General features: G+C 50.3%; 1 protein-coding gene across 1 annotated transcript in view; it reads right to left on the bottom strand.

The window, feature by feature from the left end:
* Window positions 1-22,132, bottom strand: part of DNAH9 (dynein axonemal heavy chain 9) — a 200,242-nt gene that overhangs the window by 132,286 nt on the left and 45,824 nt on the right. Inside the window, exons 34-43 of the mRNA XM_029960052.1 lie at window positions 20,209-20,366; window positions 19,764-19,902; window positions 18,144-18,431; window positions 17,206-17,416; window positions 14,863-14,990; window positions 13,708-13,816; window positions 12,907-13,054; window positions 10,784-10,958; window positions 6,255-6,428; window positions 4,649-4,856 (exon numbers count right to left, since the gene is read on the bottom strand). Coding sequence (XP_029815912.1) covers window positions 4,649-4,856; window positions 6,255-6,428; window positions 10,784-10,958; window positions 12,907-13,054; window positions 13,708-13,816; window positions 14,863-14,990; window positions 17,206-17,416; window positions 18,144-18,431; window positions 19,764-19,902; window positions 20,209-20,366 — 1,738 coding nt within the window. The remainder of the gene's footprint in view (window positions 1-4,648; window positions 4,857-6,254; window positions 6,429-10,783; window positions 10,959-12,906; window positions 13,055-13,707; window positions 13,817-14,862; window positions 14,991-17,205; window positions 17,417-18,143; window positions 18,432-19,763; window positions 19,903-20,208; window positions 20,367-22,132) is intronic.

Below are 22,132 nucleotides of genomic sequence, written 5' to 3'. Positions count from 1 at the left end.
CGGTGCTCTCTGGGGAGGAAGAGCTGGTCTTGGCACAGGACACTGGCTGTCCCCAGGCTGTGCTTATGGAGCACCTAGGAGCCCTTCAAGGGCAGGATGGTGGCTGTCCCCAGGCTGTGGCTGGCAGGGACCCTCAGGCAGATTTTTGGTCTGACTCAACCCAAATCACAAAGTTTTCGGTTCCTCCTTGCAAACAAAACACAGCAAACACTCTGCTACAAGCCTGGTTTACTTCAGAGCAAACAAGGCTTTTCATGCAAGATAAAGCCTTTTGAATCCCTTCTGCCCATTTTTTTAAACTCAATCCTGCTTTGTGAGTTTATTCTGATCCACAACACGGAGGCAGTGTGTCCCCTCCACTGCCCTGCCCCAGATGTACCACAGACACCCCCCAAGCCCAGGCAGAAGTGACTGGGCACTAGGATAGAACCAAGGAGGTACTGGGGCACCAAGCCCAGGAGCAAAGCTGATTTTGTGAATGAAAATGCACTTCTTATGCTTGTTAGACAAAGGAAATGGGTGTTTTCAGGGCTAAAATCCTGAACAACTTTAGAACAATCAAAATAATATTATTTATTTGAACGTACCAGATATAATCACAGAATCACAGGATGGTTTGGGTTGGAAAGGACCTTAAAGATCATCTAGTTCCAACCCTCTGCTAAGGGCAGGGACACATTGCACTATCCCAGGTTGCTCCAAGCCTCGTCCAACCTGGCCTTGGACACTTCCAGGGATGGGACATTACATGCTCTTCTCCCAAGTCCCTCTTCAGCTCTCCTGGAGTCCCTTTAGGCACTGGAAGGTGCTAGAAGGTCTCCCTGGAGCCTTCTCTCCTCCAGGCTGAACAACCCCAAATACCGTTCAGTTCTCTGATCCCCTCCCCAGCATTACCCAAACCTCCAGAAAATGCAACAAGACTCAATTGCAAAATGAGCTGTCACATTCCCACCCAGTTTTCAGTCGGGTCACCCATGAGTAAAGGACAGCATGGAGAGAAAACTTCTCATTTCGAAGCTCTGAAAGATTTTCCTTTGTTTAGCAGAAGGCTGAGGTTATATGTTGCTCTAGACTATAACATATGGGGAATATTTATGATGCTGGGCTGATATTTAATGCAAATCACCCCACACTGCTGCACATAATATTTTACAGCTTATTGATTCCTTTCACTGCAGCCCAAACAACCTTTCCTGCCTCAGTAAGTGGCAAAGCACATAGCAGCAACTCTCCTCTGCCCAGATCCTGGGATGATTTTCCTGCCAAGGAGCTTTCTTGGACATGAGGGAGCTCTCAGGGGCTCCCTGCTCTCCTGGGGATGGAGACAGAACTTGTTGCGTTGGCTCAGTTTGGGGTTAAGCAGCATGACAAGAAACACTTTGTAATTAGGGATGAGTAGGAATTTCAATAAAAATCTCCTTGTGCAAATGTTCACTTCAGCCATTGCTTACCAAGGGCCAGAGATATTTTAAAAAAAATAATATTCTGGCTTTTTGATGACAAATCTTTTAACCCCCCCACTTTTTCCCTGCAGACAGTCTGGCTTGCCCACTGCTCAGAATTCAGCTGTTTTCTTGCCATAGACACTTGCTACAAAAAGGCATGAATTGTGCTCAGAAAAATGATGGATTTTTCCTCAGCAGAGTCTCTCTCCCCCTTCAATAAAACGACAATATTTGAAATTTCTGGTAGCAAGTCAAATTAAGTGTTTCAAATAAGCATTTAATTTAAATTTAATTAAGCCTTAATTAACATATAAAATCAGACCTTTTCGAGGTTAAACAGGGATGCAGGAGATTCATCATAGTGAAATGCAATTACTGGGGATGAAGTGACATGTTTGTGGAAGTTGCATTTTAATTCAGAGCCATATCCCACGATAATTCTGGAGGGTCCCTGTTGCTGCCTCTGAGCTCCTCACACACCCCCAGCAGCCCCTGAATGAAACACTCAGTGCACACCAGACTTGGCCAGTGTGGCTCCTCTTGCCTGCTGGCAAGGGGATAAAAAATACTCATCCCCCAAAAAACAACATTTATTGTCATTTTCTTAAGGCAGATCTGGAGTGGGAAGGTGTGGAATGATATCAGGGTAGGGCTAATGGAGCAGTGAGGAGGAGCAGAGGTCCAAAAGGGCACAAAGCAGCAGATCAGGGGCCACAGAACGTGGTATTTGGTCACAATACACCAAAGAAAATCCCTAAACTGGTCCCAGGTTTGGGCACAGAGAGATTCTGGCTCCTTTTAACCTTTATGCATGTGAAATTCTGTAAGCCATAGGCCTGCAGTTATGGTTTGAATGACAACTCTGTGCTCCCCCCGAAGGATGCAGCTCTGCACCTTAAAAATCTCTGTCCCAGCAGGCACTTTGTCTAAGAATTCCTGGCTTTCAAGCTCTTTTTAAAGTAAATAAAAATAAAAAATCCCAAACTGCTTTGTATGCACATTTTACAAATCTAAAGAGGCACCTGCTCGAGCGACAAAAAAGCAGCCAACTGACAAACTCCAACAAAAGGGAAAAATTAACTCTAAAAAATGAGCAGAAGGGAAGGAGGCCAAGCTGTGTAAATCACACTTCCCAGAGCAGATCTCTCAGCCACATCTTCATCCCCGTGATGAAGATGTGCTGTGCTCTGCAGAGGAAGGAAGTCACGGGTTCAGCCCAGAGCTCAGAGCAAACAGGGACACCCAGCCAGCTCTGCCCCTATCAGCCCCCTCCCCTGCACACACCCACCAGGCCAGAGGGGCACCCATAGCACAGGTGCCCCCCAGGCAGCTCAGCCCACCCACCAACCCAAGGGCATTTCCCAGAGACCCCATGCTGGGAGGAAAGGACAGGCTGGAACCCAGAGGCTGGTCGGGCACTGCCCAGGCTCCCCAGGGCAGTGGGCACAGCCCCAAGGCTGCCAGAGCTCCAGGAGGGTTTGGATGATCCTCTCAGGCAGGGCCAGGAGCTGGACTGGATGATTCTTGTAGGTCCCTTCCAACTCAGCATATTCTGGGATTCTGTGATAACCATCACACCCCCAGGGCTGCAAGACTGGCCAAAAGGGGAGGTTTTACCCAGTTTTTGTCTTGAAGGACAAGTAAGCCAAATAATTTGCCTTCTCACTGTGTGCAGAGGCACAGACACTGCCCTGTGGGGTGATGAGCTCAGGCAGGAGGCTCCAGCAAGCCCAGAAATCCTCCCAACCTGCCCCAGGAAGCAGCTGTGGCCGCACAACACTCAGTTGGTCAGAGCATGGTGCCAATAACACCGAGGTCATGTTTGATCCTTGTATGGGCCATTCACTTAAGAGCTGGACTTGATCCTTGTGGGTCCCTTCCAACTCAGAATGTTCTGTGATTCTGTCACATGGTCCCAGCCCACAGAGCATGGGCTGGGCCTGTGTTGTCACCTCTCTACAAAACCTTTCCTAGGATGTTTGCAGTGTTGGGAGCCTGGCAGAGAAGGGACGAAGCCCAGGACACTCCCTGCCTTCAGCTCTGCCCCTGGCTGGGAGGTGTCCCCACCTGGCACCCTCAGCTGGGAACAACCAAACAGGGAAGGTTAATCCTTGGTCTGCCTGGTGCTTCACATGTCATCAGAGAATCACAGAATGGTTTGGGTTGGAAGGGACTCTAAAGCTCATCTCACTCCAACCCCTGCCACGGGCAGGGACTCCTTCCACTATCCCAGGTTGCTCCAAGCTCTGTCCAACCTGGCTTTGGACACTTCCAGGAATGGGGCAGCCACAGCTTCTCTGGGGAAGTAGAAGGATTTCAGGACTTTTGAGTCAAACCAAGCTGAATAGAGGAAGCAGTGTGATATACAGTGACTCACAGCTGTTGTTCAACTCAAACCAGGTTGCTTCATTACTGGTTAGTAAATACATGTAAAATTATTTATTTCTCTTGGGACACCATTTCGAAATGAGCCACTTTTCCAGAACTACATCCTTTCTCTTCATCTCTGAAGAGACTGCACAGTAAAACTGACCTTATCTTGGGATCAAACTTAATATTTCACTGATTTGCCAAAATCCCCATCAGAGATATCCTTATGGACATTCCCTGGGGCTCTGGATCCCACCAGTCAGCAAGCCCTGTGCCCCTGGGGAGGGGGTGATGTGAGACCTGCTCTGTTAGGCTGCAGCAGGATGGGAGGACAGCCCCAGGATCCAGCCGTGGCTTACGGCCTGCACTTATCCATTAGCACCATCCTCTGCTTAATTGGGATGCAATTCCCATCATTGCATCCTGAGGACAGTTTGGATCCTTGCCAAGAAACTTATCCTATTCAGCACGGGCTTAAATTCCAGGACATTAAAGACACACTTCAAGTCAAGTACAAGCCATAAAAACAGTAGCAGAATGAAGCCTGTGTTTGGCACAGCCCTCAGGGTGAGGGGTTCAGGATTCAAATCCTCATGTTGGAAAACAACATCTTCCACAAAACCAGGGCTCTGATGACCAGAGAGTTTCATTGTGGGATTTAAGGGTCTGCAGGTGCCAGTGCAGTGCCCACAAACCACACGGGCAGCCCACCTACAGGTGGGCTCTCCAGTGATCACCCTGAACTCTCCAGTGATCACACGCTCCAAACCCCAATGGCTGCCCCAGGAATTCGGGAAGGTGCCAGGAGAGCTGTGACTCAGTCAGAGCCTTACCTTGCAGCATGGCAGAGGTGGTGTAGTAGTTAAACGGGACCTTCTTCACCACATATGTGTCTGTGTCCAGAGAGGAGAGTTTGTCCCCCACCAGCACAGACTTCCCTGTGCCCGCAGTGCCCACCAGCATCACAGGGCGCCGGCGCTCCAGGAGCCTGTCCAGGAGGTACCACACACGCACTGTCTCAGGGGTGGGCACCAGGCAAGCCTGAGGGGCAGAAAGAGCAGGTGACTGTCCCCATCACTGCCACCACCCCACAGCCATGTCACAGACTCACAGAGTCTCAGAATGTGCTGAGCTGGAAGGGACCCACAAGGATCATCGAGTCCAACCCTGGCCCTGCACAGGCCCATCCCCAGGAGTCACCCCCTGTGCCCCAGAGGATCAGCCAAACCCTCCTGGAGCTCTGGCAGCCTTGGGGCTGTGCCCACTGCCCTGGGGAGCCTGGGCAGTGCCCAACCAGCCTCTGGGGGAAGAACCTTTGGCTGAGATCCAACCTGAGCCTGCCCTGACACAGCTCCAGCCATTCCCTGGCTGCTGTCCCTGGTCCCACCAGAGCAGAGCTCAGTCCCTGCCCCTCCTCTGCCCCTGCCCAGGAAGGTGGAACTGCACTGAGGTCTCCCCTCAGTCTCCTCTTCTCCAGCTGAACACACCAAGTGCCCTCAATGTCCTCACATGCCTTCAAATCAAGGCCCTTCCCCATCCTCCTTCCCTCCTTTGGACACTCTCTAATGGCTCAATCTCTTCCTTCCATTGTGTCCCCCCAAACTGCCCCAATGTTGAGGTGAGGCCGCCCCAGGGCAGAGCAGAGCAGGACAGTCAGGTATCAGGACCCTGATACCCCAGGACAGGGTTGGCCCCCCTGGCTGCCAGGGCACTGCTGACTCAGGGACAACTGGCACCTCCAGGACCCCCAGGGCCCTTTCCTGGCACTGCTCTCCAGCATCTCATTCCCGGTCTGTACAAACATGACCTGGGGAAAAGTAAAACTGGGGGAGCCAGGAATGAGTGTGGTAATCCCAGTTTCCAGGCTGCACTAGGAAGGGAAGGACACGCTGCAGCCAGCCATTAAAATCAATCTTTGTAGGCGGAACCCTGATGGCTGGTGCTGCGAGCAGCAGCTGGATCTGTCCATGAACACACACTTTGCTAAAGCAGTGACAGTTTTTATAAGTCATCTGCTCACTGTGGCACTTCTGGAAGGACAGGGAAGCACAGCTGGCAACCACAGTTCATCACCTGAGGAACCCTTTTTTTGGCCAAAACATAAACCTATCTCTATTTCCAGCCAGGCAGAATGATGAGATGTTGTCTCAGGGGCTTTGTCCCTACTCTGTCTCACATCCCTTCTCTCTGCAGGCCAGTTTCCCCCATTCTGCACCCGGGGCACACCAGTTCTTGGGTCCTTGGGGTGGCCTGTCCCTGCCCTTCCTGTACATAACTCAGATTTGGGAGACAGTCAAAGCACAGTACAGAGGATGGGTAATTTAGCTGTATCCATCCTTAGTGTGCAGCGCCTGACTTTTCACCAGACTTCATTGAAACACCCCCGTGCAGTCACTAAAACACGTTCTCCCAGCCAAACAACCACCTGGGGTCACCTACCTGTAATGGCACCTCTGGATCAAATTCAAACTGGGGAATAAGTTTAGACCAAGGCTCAAACTTCTTTGTTTCTGGATCAATGTAAAAGTCAAAGACTGTGCCCTGAGAGGGAAACTTGATTGTCTTGAATTCTGCCACCCACCACTTGCTGAACTCCAGTCTGTAGTCCACAAGCTGCAAGACAGACAGGAGAAAATATGCTAATCTGGAGAAATTCATTAGTGATGGAGAATGTTATCTATCCCTGTCCAACAGAGTGGGATTAGTCCCTAAAATATATTCCACAAGATAACGATCTTATCCTTTTTCCTATTATTAAGCCTAATTTTTCAATTTCTTCATTTCTTCTCATCACTCCTATTTATTCCCCTAAATAATTCATCCTCTGTGTTGATCACTCCTAGTCTGTCTGAGATGAAATAGATGGATCAATTTGAAAAAGAGAAATACGTGCCTATGCCTAAACAGACACTTGATTGATTCTTGGTGCCTACTTCTTCCAACAGACAAGGACACCACATCCATCTCCATCCGTGGCCACGGACAGTCAGAGCATGCATACCAAAGCCCTTCCTCATAAATCACACCACTCTGCAAACACTTGGTTGTTTTCTGGCCTCTTTTCAAGCAGGAGCAGCAGCACTGCAGACACCAGTGTAACAAAGCCCTGGAGAGGGACCGTGCTCCTGTGGCTGTTTCCGTGCCTGAGAAGCACCTGCTTTCCTGCTTTTTGCCATCCTATCTTCTGCACAGAGATTTTGGAGCATCTGAATTCTTGTCAAGAGCTAGGGTGACAGTTTTGGCTTTAGATGTTGAGTCAGGACTGGCAAATTATGCTTAGTCCCCTCTCCTGCCCCAAGTTTCCTCTGTGACACTGGGCCAGTCACTCCGCCTTCCCACACAGACCATAGGGACTGCAACCTTCAGCCCTGGGGAGAAGTGGAGGAGGGAGGGGAAAAGTGCTGCTAAAAAAATGTCTGTGAATGACCAGATGCATAACCGAGCCAGTTTTAGCAGCACAGGTTGCTCCTGGGGCATCTGTGGGTCTCTCCTCCCCACAGCCACCCCATGGGCCAGCACACATGGACTGCTCAGCCGCTATCAGCAATCCTGGGTTTGAACTGAGTTCCCTCTGCAAAGTCCCCCGAGCCACCATCCCTCAAAAGACCAGAGGATTTGCAAAACACATTACTAGTATCCAGGATTTTGCAGTCTTGTGCTACCCAGAGGGACAATATGACTGTAATCTCCATTCTCCCGTTGTCACAACCCCCTGGCCTGGCAGTGGAGCAGCAGAGAGGGACGGGCAGCACTGCTAGAAGCTTTCTCTCAGTGCTACCCTTACCCTGCCTGCAGAGCAGTGGGATGGGCTGCCTGCCTCCCTGAGCCCTTACGTGGAGCAGCTCCAGCCCCAGCTCTACTGCCAGAACAGTGTCAAGCTCAAACTGCTTCCTTAACAAAAACCCCATATGGATTTCTGTTAATTTCAGAGCCTGGAAATGGCAAATCTATCATCTGTTTTTATCCAGGGCCCCTCTCCCCACCCCCAAACAGAGCAACAGGAAGCCTTCCAGCCTGTTTGTCCTGACATTTCAGCAGCAAAAGGTCAGCACGAAGGACCCCCTCGGTGGGGAGCAATAAACAGCTTTTATATTGGCTCATTTTTCAGGAGGCTGCCCCTCTCTGGGCCGTGGTGCTGACATTTACAGAGCGGCACAGCGGCAGCGCCCGGCCCAGCCTGCCAGCCCAGCACCCTCCTGAGGGATGCTGTGCCTGCACACTGTGCCACCCACCCAGCTGTGCCATGGCCTTGCTCCTGGGGAGCCAGCACAGCCAGGGACTGACTGCCACGGCGTGAGAATGCTGTGTCCATGTGCCACCCGCCCCCGCTCCAGGGAACTCACCCCAGGAACTGGAAGCCCCTCTGAGGAGACAGCAGCTTGTACTGCTGGTCAGGGACCAGGCATGCTCTCCAGGTTTGGTTTGTTGGCTTTTCAACTCATCCTGCACTGACAACACTAAGGCTGAGTTTTTCCCAGCTGGCACACAGGGAATGGAGGGTTAAATCCTCCACAAGACCCAAGAAAGCTGGACTCATACAGGTCATTCCATGGCCATGAGGTGTGATGGCACCGAGGGAGCACCATGCTGAGCTTGACCAATGTTTATCCCTCCCTGAAATATCTGCTCCTTGGCTGGAAGCAAACAAAAGGAGTCCAGCAGATGTTGTTGGTTTAGCACTGAGGAACATGGACAAAACAAACTGGGACCCCAGTGAGCACCTGAGCATCCCCTGAGAACAGCAGGGGGAACATCTCTGGTGTCAGGTTCATGGAGAGACCTCCACATATTCCAGACAACACGCAGCCTACCAGACACCAGGTTCGGCTCTCTGAGCCCTTGACAGCAGTGTCCTGCCACTGGGCAGACCCATAGGCAGGACCACAGGCTTTATCCTCTGACCAGGAGATGTGACCACACAGCAGGCCCCAGCAGGGACCAGGCAGGACCAGAGTGAGCAGCTCCAGCCGATGCCAAACGTGCCTCCAGCAGCAGTTTTGCAGACACTGCCACTGATCCTGTGCCACCTGCTGAAAGCCTGGGACTCCAAATCTAGGTCTTCACATACCACACGTGCCCTCAGATCCCTCTACAAGCACTTCAGGTTTCTCCTGCCTGCCCTGAACCAATCACGTGAAAAATCTCCAGCCTTCCTAGCCATCAGTGTGGAAACAGCAATGCCAAGGGAGGTTGGGAAGGCATCCTGCAAGCACAGGCAAGTACACAGCCCACTGCCTCTTGTCTGTTATCACTGCTAACAGCTGGGAGCTATAAAACAGCAGCAGCTTTTCCAATTGCTTGGAAATCAAGAGACAGCCCGGCTGTGTCGAGGCCACGTGGCCAGAAAACAGGGCAGAATGGGACATGGGCAAAAGGAGATGCCCACTTCCCTCCTGCTTACAAGGCATCAGGGCAGAGATAGAGGCAGCAAAACAACCCTGCCTCCCCCAGGCAAGCCTAAATCTTTCCCAAGATCCCTGTTGTTCACGTGCTCCAGCTCCCACAAGGCAGCTGTGTTTCAGCCCAGCTGGGATTGCTTGTGCTTCTCCCACATTTGAAGGACCAGGAGCTGGGAGGGGGCTGGAAACGTGCAGTATCCAGTGCTGCCTCCCAGGGATACCTCCCTGGCAGAGATCACGCCCACCTCCTCTAATGAGGACAGATGGATTCTGGGCTGACAGCTGCAATCAATCCATGGGATGGATGTGCTATGGGAAGCAGCAAGGACAGGAGGGCCCTGTCTCCCTCTGCCCCGTGGCCAAGAGAGTGCTTTGAATGTCAGAGGTGCCGCTAATGAACCACGGGCTGATTAATCCTCACAGCCCAAGAGGAGCTTGATCTCTGGATTGTGCCCTCCTGGGCTATGGGCATCCATCCACTGTTGCAGTCCAAAATTTGGATACCCGCAGAAGAAGAACTGTTAGGATCTGTGTGGTAAACCTGGGGCAACAGAAGCTGAGAGAAATCACTTAACCTGAAGGACTTGACCTTCCTCACAAGACCTGTTGATGTACAATCCTGTGGATTAACCTGGCTCCTGCAGCAGGATAAGGAAGGACTTTGAGACGAAGTTATCAAACCGTGTTGAAACCCCTTTGTTTTCTTCCCCCTCATGTAATCCTGGTTAAGGAAAATATTAAGCAATTGTGTAACTGTAGCAGAAACCTGTGTAATCCTCTAGTTAATGTAAAGCCATCCCCTAATTAACACAACTTGTCCTCCTCATTAACATGTCCAGCTCCCAAGACCCTTAAATTGCACTCGCTTGTTCAATAAAGTATTCTAGTTTTTGCCCCCATATCGGGGATCATCTTAGCTTTCTGGACCCTTATAATCCACCAACACCCCAACCAAGCCCAGCTCCTCACTGCAGAGACCCCCAATAGCTGCTCACCCAGACGGGAGGTCAACCTGAGAGCTCCACCCACCCACCTCAGCCTCACCAGCACACTCAGCCAAGGGTGTTCCACTTCAGGGGGAGCACAAAGCCCATTCTGCTCTGCCCCACTGACTTTCTTGTGTAATTCTACCAGAAACTGAGGGCAGCCCCCAACTCTCAGCATCCACCTAATAACAGTCAGAAACAGGTTTGTGCTATACCTGCACATTTCCCTGCACAGTCAGGTGGTTGGATAAGGCTCCACTGATGGATTCATCTGATCAGTCCATCTTAATTTTGATCACATTATGCACATCCACACACCGCTATAAATTAACCGGATGTTTCTCCCCAGTGAAATGTTTCTTCATAAGCAAACATCCCCCCACCTCCATCCCATGAGCCCCTAGACATTCTTTGGTGTTACCCCCTGGATAACAAGGCCTTTAGTAAAAGGGATTGTTCAGTTGAGGTTTCTGGGTCAAACACCATCACTGACACAGCATTGGGTCTAGGAAAGTAGGAAAAAAAGAAAAAAAGAAAAAAGAGATCTGTATGAAAGATGCTGATGTGGCACCTCCCTTCTTACCTGGTCCTGAAACATGGATCCACCAAAGGCCCAGACAGCAGCAAAGACAAAGTAAAGCTCATAGAGCTCCTTGGGACAGTCAGAAGGTGTGTTCTCCTCAGTCAGGAGGCATTCCAGGAGGTAACACAGCATCTGAACCATGCTCTGCTCAGGAATGGGAATAATCTTCTTAAATCTAAGGGATGAAAAGTGAGAGCATAGGGAATACAACTGGGTGAAACACCAGGGTTGCTTCAGCCCAAGAAGGCAAGGCAGGAATGCTTTGTCAGAACATCCGTATTTTCATTGTCAGCAGTGTGGGTCTCATTCCCTTTTCCTTGTCTCATTCCCCGGAACAGCACTAAGGAGAACATCCATCCCTTCCCTGGGCCCTCTGGCACTGGCACACACACATAATAACAGTAATCAGAAGTTTCAAGCATTTTAAAACTTTGATCCTCTTGAAAGAAGTAAAATGGAAGAGTTGCTGAAGGCAATGATTTCCTGGGAACACGAGGAGTTGAAAAGCAGTCAAATAGAGGAGTAATAAAATCAAACCTTTCATCTTGCCATTTTACATTCGTTTAAGCTACACTTACAGAATTCCAAACTAATACTGTAGCAGCACTGAAGTCCTCCATAAAGTAATTACAGCTATTTGAAAGGTTGGTTCTACAATTTCTGAATTAAGCAAGCTACCAAAATGCTCTGCTCAGGGCTGCTGCAGCTAATCCTAGGATTTCATGGGCTGACACAATGATCAGCAAAGAGGGTGGGAAGTGTCAGATGGACTTTGCTGCCAATGGCTACAGCAGCTTGGGCACCCAGAGAGCAGCTCCCTAGCAAGATTCCCAGCTCCCACTCCCAAGGAGCACTGCCTGCACTAAAGCAGTTCCTCCTGACCCCTTCCCGTTGGGGCTGACAACTGAGTTGTACATTGACTTTTCTTCTTTTTCTACATATATATATTTTTAATGCAAATGCAGCTATGGGGAACAAGCAGAAGATGGGAGAATCATACAATCATAGACTGGACTGGGTTGGAAAGGACCTTTTAAAGGTCATCCAGTCCACCCCTCTGCTATGGGCAGGGACACCTTCTACTAGCCCAGGTTGCTCCAAACCCCGTCCGCCCTGGCCTTGAACACTTCCAGGGATGAGCCACAGCTTCTCTGGACCAGCTGTGCCAGGGCCTCACTACCCTCACAGCCAAGAATTTCTTCCTAATACCTAATCTAAATATCCTTTCTTTCAGTTTAAAACCATCACTCCTTGTCCTATTGCAACAGGCCCCGCCAAAAGGTTTGTTCCCTTCTCTCTCACAGGCCCCCTTCAAGCACCAGCTCCCTCCCTCAAGGTTTTTGGATCTCTCCTTTGGCCAGTCCTCACCACTGTGTGGGTCAGAGAGCTGTGTTCCATTATGACAAGCAAGAACTGTGGTCTTGCCCAACTTCTCTGTGGGCACTACTTTGAGGGTAACTCAAGCCAAGGAGCACCAGGACCCCTTCAAATATCCAAGATCTTCATGTTCATCAGTCTGGTGTCCAGCCAGGAAACATGCCCAGCTGGATGCTCACACAGACTGACTTGATTGTGTTCAAATGCATCAGGAAAGAAATTCAAGAGAAGACTGCCTGGAGAGCAATCCACCCTCTTCTACAAACACCAGCTTCCTTCTCATCCCCAAGGGGCAGGAAAAGACATGTGGCAAGAAAAGAAGTGGGGAGAGGATAAAAGAGGATCTGCTCTCTCCATCTTCCACACTGCACATGGAAAACTTCCCTTCAGCAGTGGTCTAAATCTGCTCTGCTGAAAAATAACTTGTGGAGTTAACTCAAGTCTGGGCTGACACATCAGGAGACTGGAAAGACTTCCTCTTTAGGATCTCCTGGATTAACTTTCCAAGAGATACAGAACCGATACAAGCACAGAATCAAGTCACTATCCAGTGAGGAACAGATGTGCCCAGACAAGGATGGGCAGGAGTGTCAGCTGCCCCCTCACCCTGATGTTCCTCTCAGCTGAAGTCAACGACACTCAGGGCTCTGGGGACAAGGAGAACACTGGGCACACATTACACAGAGCACAGCCCCAGCACAGCTGGTCTGGAAAGTGGTGAGTGAGCCCCTGCCTCCAGGTGGTACCTTGTCCTGAGGGTGTCCAGGCAGACTGGCAGGTACTTGTCAAACAGGATGGTCAGGTTGGCTCTCTCAGACTCGATCTCTCGCCGGTCAATCCAGCTGCTCACCGGGGGATTCCAGCCCAGGTCCGATGGGTTGATGTACAGGATCCCTTCAGGCCCAGAGGAAGAGAGAACATACAGTGAGGACACAGCAGAGACCACAATTTCCCAGCAGAATTTCTCAGCTACTTTCACACAACTAAAACCCTGCCAGACACAGCTGGTACCCCATTACCTGCTCCCTCCTCCTGCCCCACTGCAGAGTAGAAACATTAAGAGTGAAGAGATGGAACTCAGGAAACCAGGACACTTTTCATGACTCTGCCCCAAATTTTGAGCATGATCTTGTCTGAGGCTGGTTATTGCTCTGGGCCCCAGATATGAGGAGACACCTTCATTCCCTTCTCCCATGAACCCCTCCAACGATCAGGAGCATTTTGGGATAGAGACTGGCCCTCTCCTCATCCATCAGAGCTGTGCAGGAGCACTGTCTCAGCAGTGCTGGAGCCATGGTCACACATCAGCAGTCAGAGCACTCTGGGTACATTCCCAGCATGGTGACAGGTCCCCACGTGGATCCAGGGTCAGGATCCTCAGTTTGTCCATGTGCTTCAGGAAGCGACCCTGCACACCCAGGGCAGCTGTGCTCCCAGGCTGGGAGCTTTCAGGACGGACCAAGTTGGCCAACAAAAGGCTGACTAACAGCACTAGATTCTGCTTGCTCCGTGCAGAATCCCAGGGTGGGACTCACGCCGGGACTCACCCGCCCTGGACACGGTGGCCGGGGTGGCCGAGCGCAGGTGGCTGATCTCAAAGAGCAACCTCATCGTTGGGTTCAGAGGGATCCTCTCATTGCTGGCCAGGGTCAGCACCTGCATGTGGCACACAGACAGACAGACAGACAGACAGACTGAAGCTCGCCCAGGAACAGCCATGAAGAGCATTCAGCCCTTGGCTGCTCAGCCCAGCTTCCCGAGGAGCTCTTTGGCAAAGGGCTGCAATCCCAACACTGTGACCAGCACTTCAAGGGAGGGGATTCTGCCCCTCTGCTCTGCTCTGATGACACCCCACCTGCAGAGCTGCCTCCAGCCCTGGGGGCCCAGCACAGGAAGGACATGGAGCTGTTGGAGTGAGTCCAGAGCAGGCACCAAGATGTTCCAAGGGCTGGAGCACCTCTGCTATGGGGAAAGGCTAAGAGAATTGGGGTTGTTCAGCCTGGAGAAGTCTCTGGGGTGACATAATTTTGGCCTTTCAGAAGGGGCTCCAAGAGAGCTGGAGAGGGACTTCAGACAAGGATCTGGAGTGACAGAACAAGAGGGAACAGTTTCAGACTCAAAGAGTAGGTTTGCATTAGATATTAAGAGGAAATTCTTCCCTGTGAGGGTGGGGAGGCCCTGGCACAGGTTGCCCAGAGAAGCTGTGGCTGCCCCATCCCTGGAAGTGTCCAAGGCCAGGCTGGATGGGGCTTGGAGCAACCTGGGCTGGTGGAAGGTGTCCCTGCCCATGGCAGGGGGATGGAGCAAGATGAGCTTTAAGATTTCTTCCAACTCAAACCATTCTGTGAGTCTGTGATATGATTTCTAACAGGCAGTAGAATGACCCTTCTCCCTCAACCCAGAATCCACAGCACTCCCTCGGGGTCTAGAATTATGCCCCTAGTCCATTTTTAAAGGGCCTGAAGTCATGATCAGGACATTCATTATTACTCACAAGCAACTCTCCAGAAAAGGGAAATTCCAATGAAAACAAACTCTGAGCTATTTCCCTCATGTACCATTTCCTCTATGGAATATTGTTTGGTCTACCTGAAGGAACACAATTGCATTATTCCAGGAGGTGTTATTTCAGCACCTGCATTTCTCCTGGGCTGAATCACACCTGACAAGGAATACCTGCTGCTTTACCTTGTATCCATTACCTTATTGTCATCCATCACAGTATTAAGAGATTCAATCCACATTGGATCAATATCTCCATCCAGTACCATCCACTTGGGACCATCATGTGTGAGGTTGGCCAGCTCTCGCATGATTGATGAGAACAGTCCTGGGAAGGTGACAGAATATGTTGATGAACACTGAAGTTGTCACCTCCTTTAAAAGTTTTTCTAAGAAGTTACTAAAAATTATGCCTTCCTCTTAAGCTTTCATAACTCTTTACATCTGTACATAAATAATACTATATCAAGATATCTTCTTTGAAGAAAAAAGCCATTATCAGTTATTATCACTGAAAATGACTGCAGACCTACACAGGCTTCATTCCCACTGCAAATCATAAGGGATAAGAAAAATGAAGAGTAGATATTCAGAGACAAAAGAAGGCATGAATTACACAATGCAGAGAAAACCATCTGAATATGCCTTGGAAATTCTTATAATTTATTTCTTTTTTGTGATTTGAAGTGTATCAAGGAAATCAAGATGCATTAAACGCTGGGTCATGGCTTTAGTGAGATTGAGGGGAGAACAAGCACAGACTGACATTGAGTGACAGAACAAAATGTCAGTGAAATCAAGGAGACAGAGAGGATACAGTGTCTCAAGGGGAGTAAATAATGAATGTTAAGAAGAGCAAGAAGCTGGGAATAGAGCAGCAGCACTACAGGGCAAATGAGAGCTCCACAAAACCAGCCCTGACCTCCACAGGAGGAAATACCTGGGGAAAGGCTGGGCTGCATGAAGGAACAGCAGGCAAACACTAAAAACAGCCTCTCTGATGGTGAACTGGGACAAGCCCTCTCTTTTTTTTTCTCCAGGACAAGCTATTCCCTTGTGATCCAGGTCAGGAATGGCCGGTGGTGTTACATGACTGAGACAAAGCTTGAGTATAACAAATGCAGAACAGCTCATCAGACACAGGTACCTGATTCTGAGAGCAGGTCAAAAAGTAACACTTCCCTGGCTCTGCCTTGACTCCATTCCTCACGTTGGACATGACTTGGCAAACACTCCAACACCATTAGTGTCAGAACAGCTCCTGTCTCAGAGTATCAGTGCTTCCCTCATGGACACCACAATGGCAGTGGGGAGGGAAGTGCCCCTCTCCCAACCTTGTGCATCCACACCACAGAATGGCCTCGGGAGAGTTTGGTTCTACAAAAAGCACTTTTAAGATTCCCTTGTGGGACCTTTTCCCACCTAACATGTACAGACTCTCCAACTGCTGGCAATGAAACGAGTGACAGGATGAACCAGGGAAGAGGAAAAGGAGGGGTAGATTCATAAGGGAACACATCCTCTTGTCAGTCTGTGGTGAAAATGGCCTAGCTGGTCTTTGACATCAAGAAACAACATTTTCAGGAATGGTTAATGCAGACAGTATGTGCCTTGAGCCCTCAGGGAGGAGTCCTGTGAGTTCTCTTGAAACATTAGAGGCTTGAGACCACTGGGTACCCACCTGCCCATGTCCCTCCTGCTTTCCAGTGACGCCCACAGTCCCTGACCCTCATTCCCCAATGCAGCCCTTCTGCAGGGCTCTGTATCCCACACTTCCCTCTGTCACTTTGATTTAGGGTCCCCAATAACAACTAAAAAGAAATTAACCCTGGCACTGGAGGAAAGCAGGGTCAGGAGGGGCTGTGGCAGGGCCTGGGGAGGTGGTGGCAGCTCATCTCCTGGCACAGCTCTGGCCCAGGATGATTTATGGTGACATCCTCCCACCTCTCCCCCCGCCACCTCCCAAACCAGCCACACATGGAATCAAAGCTGCCTTTCCAGATTAGTCACAACCCAACGTTTTCACTCCAGAGCTCTGTAATCTTTCAGCAGGTTTTAAATGCTCCACTTGTCCTCCTCAGGAGCAATCAGGATCAACAGCCTGGCAAATGCCATGTGCTAGAAATCAGACAGTGATAGTGCAAAAACACCACTCAAAGGTCTGTGAGCGTGCTATTGGGTGTGGAAATGTGGGGATGGCACATTTTGGGGGGCCCCAGTGCACACCATAGGGTAGGAGGGAACTCTCTTCCATCACCAGCCCAGCCCTGAAAACCAACCTGCCCCAGTTAGGAACTGGGAAGTGCTGGTGTTAATGGACAGGATAATTATCCTTATGGCAAAAGGATAAATTCCCATTTGATAACCAAAAAGCTAAACCACCCTACATGTCCTTTCAACAGCAACCCCTCACATGGCTGGAGCAGCACACAGGCCTCTGGGCTGTCAGACCTGGGTACAGAGGACTGGCCATCCTGCTGGACTCAGAAGGTCCATTAAAAACATCCTTTTTATCCCCAGATTCAGCATGAAAAGACATTTACCATCTTTCCACTCTCTTGTTGCTGGGTTAATGATGCCAAAAAGCTCATCGTTGGTGACTGCCTTGGGGTTGAGGTCTGTCCACACAGGACGTCTCTTCATTATCTGGTGGGTCCTGTGCAGGGATCTCATCACCTGGGACTTGCCCGTGCCCGCGTTTCCCACCACGAACACGGAGTGTCGGACCATCAGCAGCTCCTCCAGCTGCACCACCTGGGAAAACACACTCCCACAGCTTAGACAAAGATGCCAAACTGAAGTTCAGATCTACAAAACCTGGTCTAGTGGAAGGTGTCCCTGCCCATGGCAGGGGGTTAGAATGAGATATCCTTGAAGGTCCCTTCCAACCCAAACTATTTGGTCTTTCTGTGATTCTATGAAATGAGCTCTCATTGGGCCTCTCCTTCAGAAAGCTGTGACCCAGAGACATAAATGGACTTGATACTGAGTTTGTTTTGCTCTGGGCACTCTAACTATGATATGTGAAATCCTCAGTGGGCAGACAAACCTCCTGGAAATACCATCTGACAGCCATCAGCTGAGGAGCCTCTGCTCTCCAGGGTGCTCTCCACATGTGCATGAGCCTACAAGAGTCAGTTCCTTGGCCAACTCAGGGACGAGGCAGTGCTGGTTTTAGGGGCAGCTGCAACTGCATTAGACCCAGCATAGCTGACTCTGTCCTCCATCAGGGTCTATCTGCAAGGGGAATATTGTGGCTGCTCTAATCCTGGAAGTGTTCAAGGCCAGGTGGGACAGGGCCTGGAGCAACCTGTGTCCCTGCTCATGGCACGGGGGTGGGACTGGATGATCTTTAAGATCCCTTCCAACCCAAACCACTCTGGGATTCTGTGACTGTGCAGAGCCTTCTTTGTAGAAGCAAAGTTGAGAAAACCCAACTGATTTGATGCTGGTGTAGGCAGAGAACATCACTTGGTCTCACTTTGAGCACAAAGTTGTCCTCAGGCTGCAGCCGCAGCTCCAGCACAGCCTGTCTCACCAACGCCTCGAAATCCAGGTCACGCTTCCGAGGCACAGCCAGGGCAGGGAACAGATCCCCAATGAGCCCCATGAACACGGGCATATCGTCTGTCACGATCTTGGGGATGTTGAAGTCACGCAGGGAGCGCATCAGAACCTGCTCCTCAGGGCGCTCGGGGTCGGCGCGTTTGAGGGACCCGGCGACCACCAGCACAGACTTGATGGCACGGAGACCCCAATCATAGTGATCCTGCAGGGGGAAGGGAGAAATCAATTAAAAAGAGTTTATGAGCACCATGCAAGTGAGGAACCAGCAGCTCCCAGCTGCCAGACCACTCAGCTACAGAAATACTGCAAGTCAAACACACGGTCACAGAATATTCTGAGTTGGAAGGCACTCACAAGGATCTTTAAGTCCAACTCTTCAGTGAATTGCCCCTCCAGGGATTGAACCCACAACCTTGGCATTATTTGCACCAGGCTCTAACCAACTGAGCTCATCTCAGGGTTATCTGTGTTGTGGCCAGAGACCTCCATCAGCCTGAGTTACCTGATCTCCATTTAAGCAGGTGAGCTTCCCATCAGGGACAGTATTAAAGAGTCAAATAATTCAGTTGCTCATGCCATGCCGTGGGCTCAGAGCTGGCACTAAGTCAGCAGTAGGATTTGCATTCCAGAGACCTAAGCAATTTTTTCCCCCTAGATCACAAAGCAGTTTGCTTGGCCTTTATGCAGCTTAGGCAAGGCCAGCCAGAGCCCTGGATCTGCAGGAGCTACTGAGCAGAAAGGCTTGTTAGTCCATTCTGAGGCCCCAGACACCCAAGGTTCTCCATCCTCCCCATCATGAGGCTACGAGGCACATTTGGTCTTGGGGAAAGTCCACCAAGCAGACACTGCTCAAAAGGAATCCCAAAGATGCCTGAGAGGAACTCAAGCCAACAAGCAACCCTTTTTATTTCTGCTCTGTTAAGACCTGCAGAGCCCAGCCTGACAGCTGAAAGCTTTGTGTAGGAGGCCATGGCTCCCATCAAGGCCTCCAGGGCACAGCACAAAGTTTCTGTGACAAGGCATCCCCCACCCAAGCTCATGTTGCAACAGCCAAGATCAGGTTTTCCATCTGGAATCTTGATTCAACTCATTACTGGACCCAGATTTGATCTGTGCAAGGAAAAATCTGATTAATTAGAGTTTTGCACTGCAAATGACCCTGTTATCAACACCTGACATGACAGGGAAGTGTTAGGTTGGACTCAGAGAGGGATAGTCACCATAAACCCTTTGTGGCAGGAAAATAGGAGCCAAGAGTCTGGAAAGCACTGAATATCACCCCAACCATGGTACCATTTGGGCCCTTTGAGAAATCTCTCCCACTAATGTAGTTGGTCAAGTGCTTTTGTTCCTGCAGATCCTCCAGGAAAGCAGCTTGAAGATCTGATGACCACAAACCTTCCCTTCTTCCAGCAGCTGCCACCAATGCAGTCAGTAAATCAAAGCTGTGAAGCTTCAGTCATGGAGGTGTGTGGCAGAGTGTCACATTCCTGATTCTGGGAATGCATAGGCCCAGGCACAGCAGTGAGCTCACCTGCTTGGACAGGAGCTCTTTGCAGAGTTGGTAGAGAGTGATGAATTTCCTGGCCAACACCCGGGCCTCGATGAACCCCTCGGCCACCAGCATAATCTCACAGATCAGCTCAAAGTCTGGCACAACCATGGCACAGGGCCTGGGGAGACAGGCAATAAGAGACTGCAGAGCAAGTACTGATAACACATCTTAAGGGCAGTGGGTCTGGAGCTTTATCTTCCAGGTCTTCTCCAGGGAGGCAGGTCACACGCTGCCTTTCCCAGGCACAGAGCTCCTTTGCCCTCCCCGTGTGTTCCCAGAGCCAGGCTTGGTGCACAAGGCTGAAACTATCTGTAAATCCCCAATGCAAGTGAATGTCCCAAGAAAACAAAGCCAAACCTGGATGTTCCAAAGGACAATTTCTGCCACTCTTATAACACAGGTAACAAACTTGATCTCGACTCACCTGAATAGAGCTTTCAAATTCTCAGGTAGTTCAGTTCGTCCTGCATAACCAGGGTTCATGGTGATGAAAATGCCTACTGAGGGGACCAAGTTAATGTCTTCTCCAAGAAAATTGAAGGATTTCTTCTTCTCCCGTATGGCATCCTGCACACTCTTCACCTGGGAACCAAGGCAGTGCTTAGTGCTGCTGTTCAGTTATGAAACCCCCCCAGACTGTTGTCCCTCCCGTTGGCCCATGACATCTGGGGATTATCACTGCTCTGGTTTGGTTGTTTACTGACCAAATAAAGCTTTACACACTGTTTAGAGCAAATTTGTGTGGCAATATCAGTCTCCCATCACCATCATCTCCATCAGCACATCTCACAGCAAAAACACCCCCAAAGGCTAAACCAGCTCTTCCAACTTCCCAGTGTAGCAGGAGGCCAGAGCAGAGGAGGAGATGCAGGGCTGTGCAGGCACCCACAGCACGGCCAACTCCAAATGTCACCCCAAGAGTCTCACACAACACAGTCCCTGATTCCCTCACCCACCTTCACCCCTCCCCACACTGCTCCTCATGACAGCCCAAACCCTCCTGTGCCTGCTCTGTTCCTTGAGCAGGCCCAGAAAAGGAGCTGCATTTCCCACGAAACTTGGCCTTAGCTCAATTGCAAACAGATCACTTGATATTGCTTTTAACGGCTTTGGGACATCAGATGCCTAATTTAAAACCAAACCCACAAGGCAGAAGCTGGAAGACCTCCCCTGACACCTTCGCTCACTAATATTGGCTGGTCTGCTCTATTTGCCTGATGGCAGCTTTGTTCTTCTCACTCCCCACTTTCCAAGGGAGTAAATTCACTACAGCCAGACCGTCTCATTCCTCACCTTCCACTCCAATGAGAGCAAGTCCATCACAGCCAGATCACTTCATTCCCCACCTTCCAGCAGGAGAGTCAATCACAGCCAGATCACCTTGCAAACAGCACTTGAGCGAGGGAGGACTCCCTCTGTTCACTGCTCTCACCTCACTGCTGTTTGCCATCTTACAGTTAAGCAATTAATGGGGTCTCTCTGTAAGGCCCCACATGGACATTAAGCTGCATGACTAAGACAGCCAATTAACCATCTCCATGGTTACCCTCCTAAGAGCAGGCAGGAGAGGAATGATGGAATGACAGCCGTGCCTCCGACACAGCTCCAGCCAGGAGCCAGGGCATCATTAGCAGTTGAGTCATATCTGGGCTTCTTTTGTTCAGCTTCCCTTTTTATTTTAAGATCCTCAAAGACGTTTTTCAATGACAACTTTAAACTAGAACCTGATGGAAGGGAAATGGAGAGGGAATGACACACAAACTCATGTACCCGCCGGGGACTTCTTTGGGACATCATGTGGGCTACAATGATGAGAGAAAGAGATGAGAGGAGTATGGAGTTCATGGAGGGGTTCAAAACAACTTCTTTGACCAAAACACAGAAGTTTAGAAACTTCTGGGTTCTAGATCTTTCTCTCTTCAGTGAGAGGGGGTCTAGGAAAAATTCATAACCCAAAACCTGCACTCAGCCAACACTTGGGGCCAGAAGAACTTGGATTCTTCACACCTCAATTTTCAGCACTGAAGTCCCCCAAGACTCAAAACCTTCAGTTCTGCCCATGTGGGAGCTGTCTGAGTCTGGACAATGCAGTTGCCACTACAACTCCTCTGGCAGCTGATTTACCTGGCATTTTCAGCAGATTCCCATGAGATTCGGGATCTGGACAAATCCCAGATCCAGCTCTCCTTCAAAACATGAGCCAGAAGTTGCAGCAGGGCCTGCTCTCATCCTGCTGCCCCATGGTCATACCTGGGCTGCCCAGATTTCAGCTCCTGCCAGGAGCGACTCACACCCATGGGGCTTTCCTTGGTGCCCCCTCCTCATTTCCTGGACAGGGGAGTCTCCTC

This window comes from Manacus vitellinus, unplaced genomic scaffold, assembly GCF_001715985.3.
Source record: "Manacus vitellinus isolate BGI_N305 unplaced genomic scaffold, ASM171598v3 scaffold_24_pilon, whole genome shotgun sequence".
NCBI classification, from domain to species: domain Eukaryota; kingdom Metazoa; phylum Chordata; class Aves; order Passeriformes; family Pipridae; genus Manacus; species Manacus vitellinus.
This window is presented reverse-complemented; position numbering and strand designations above follow the sequence as displayed.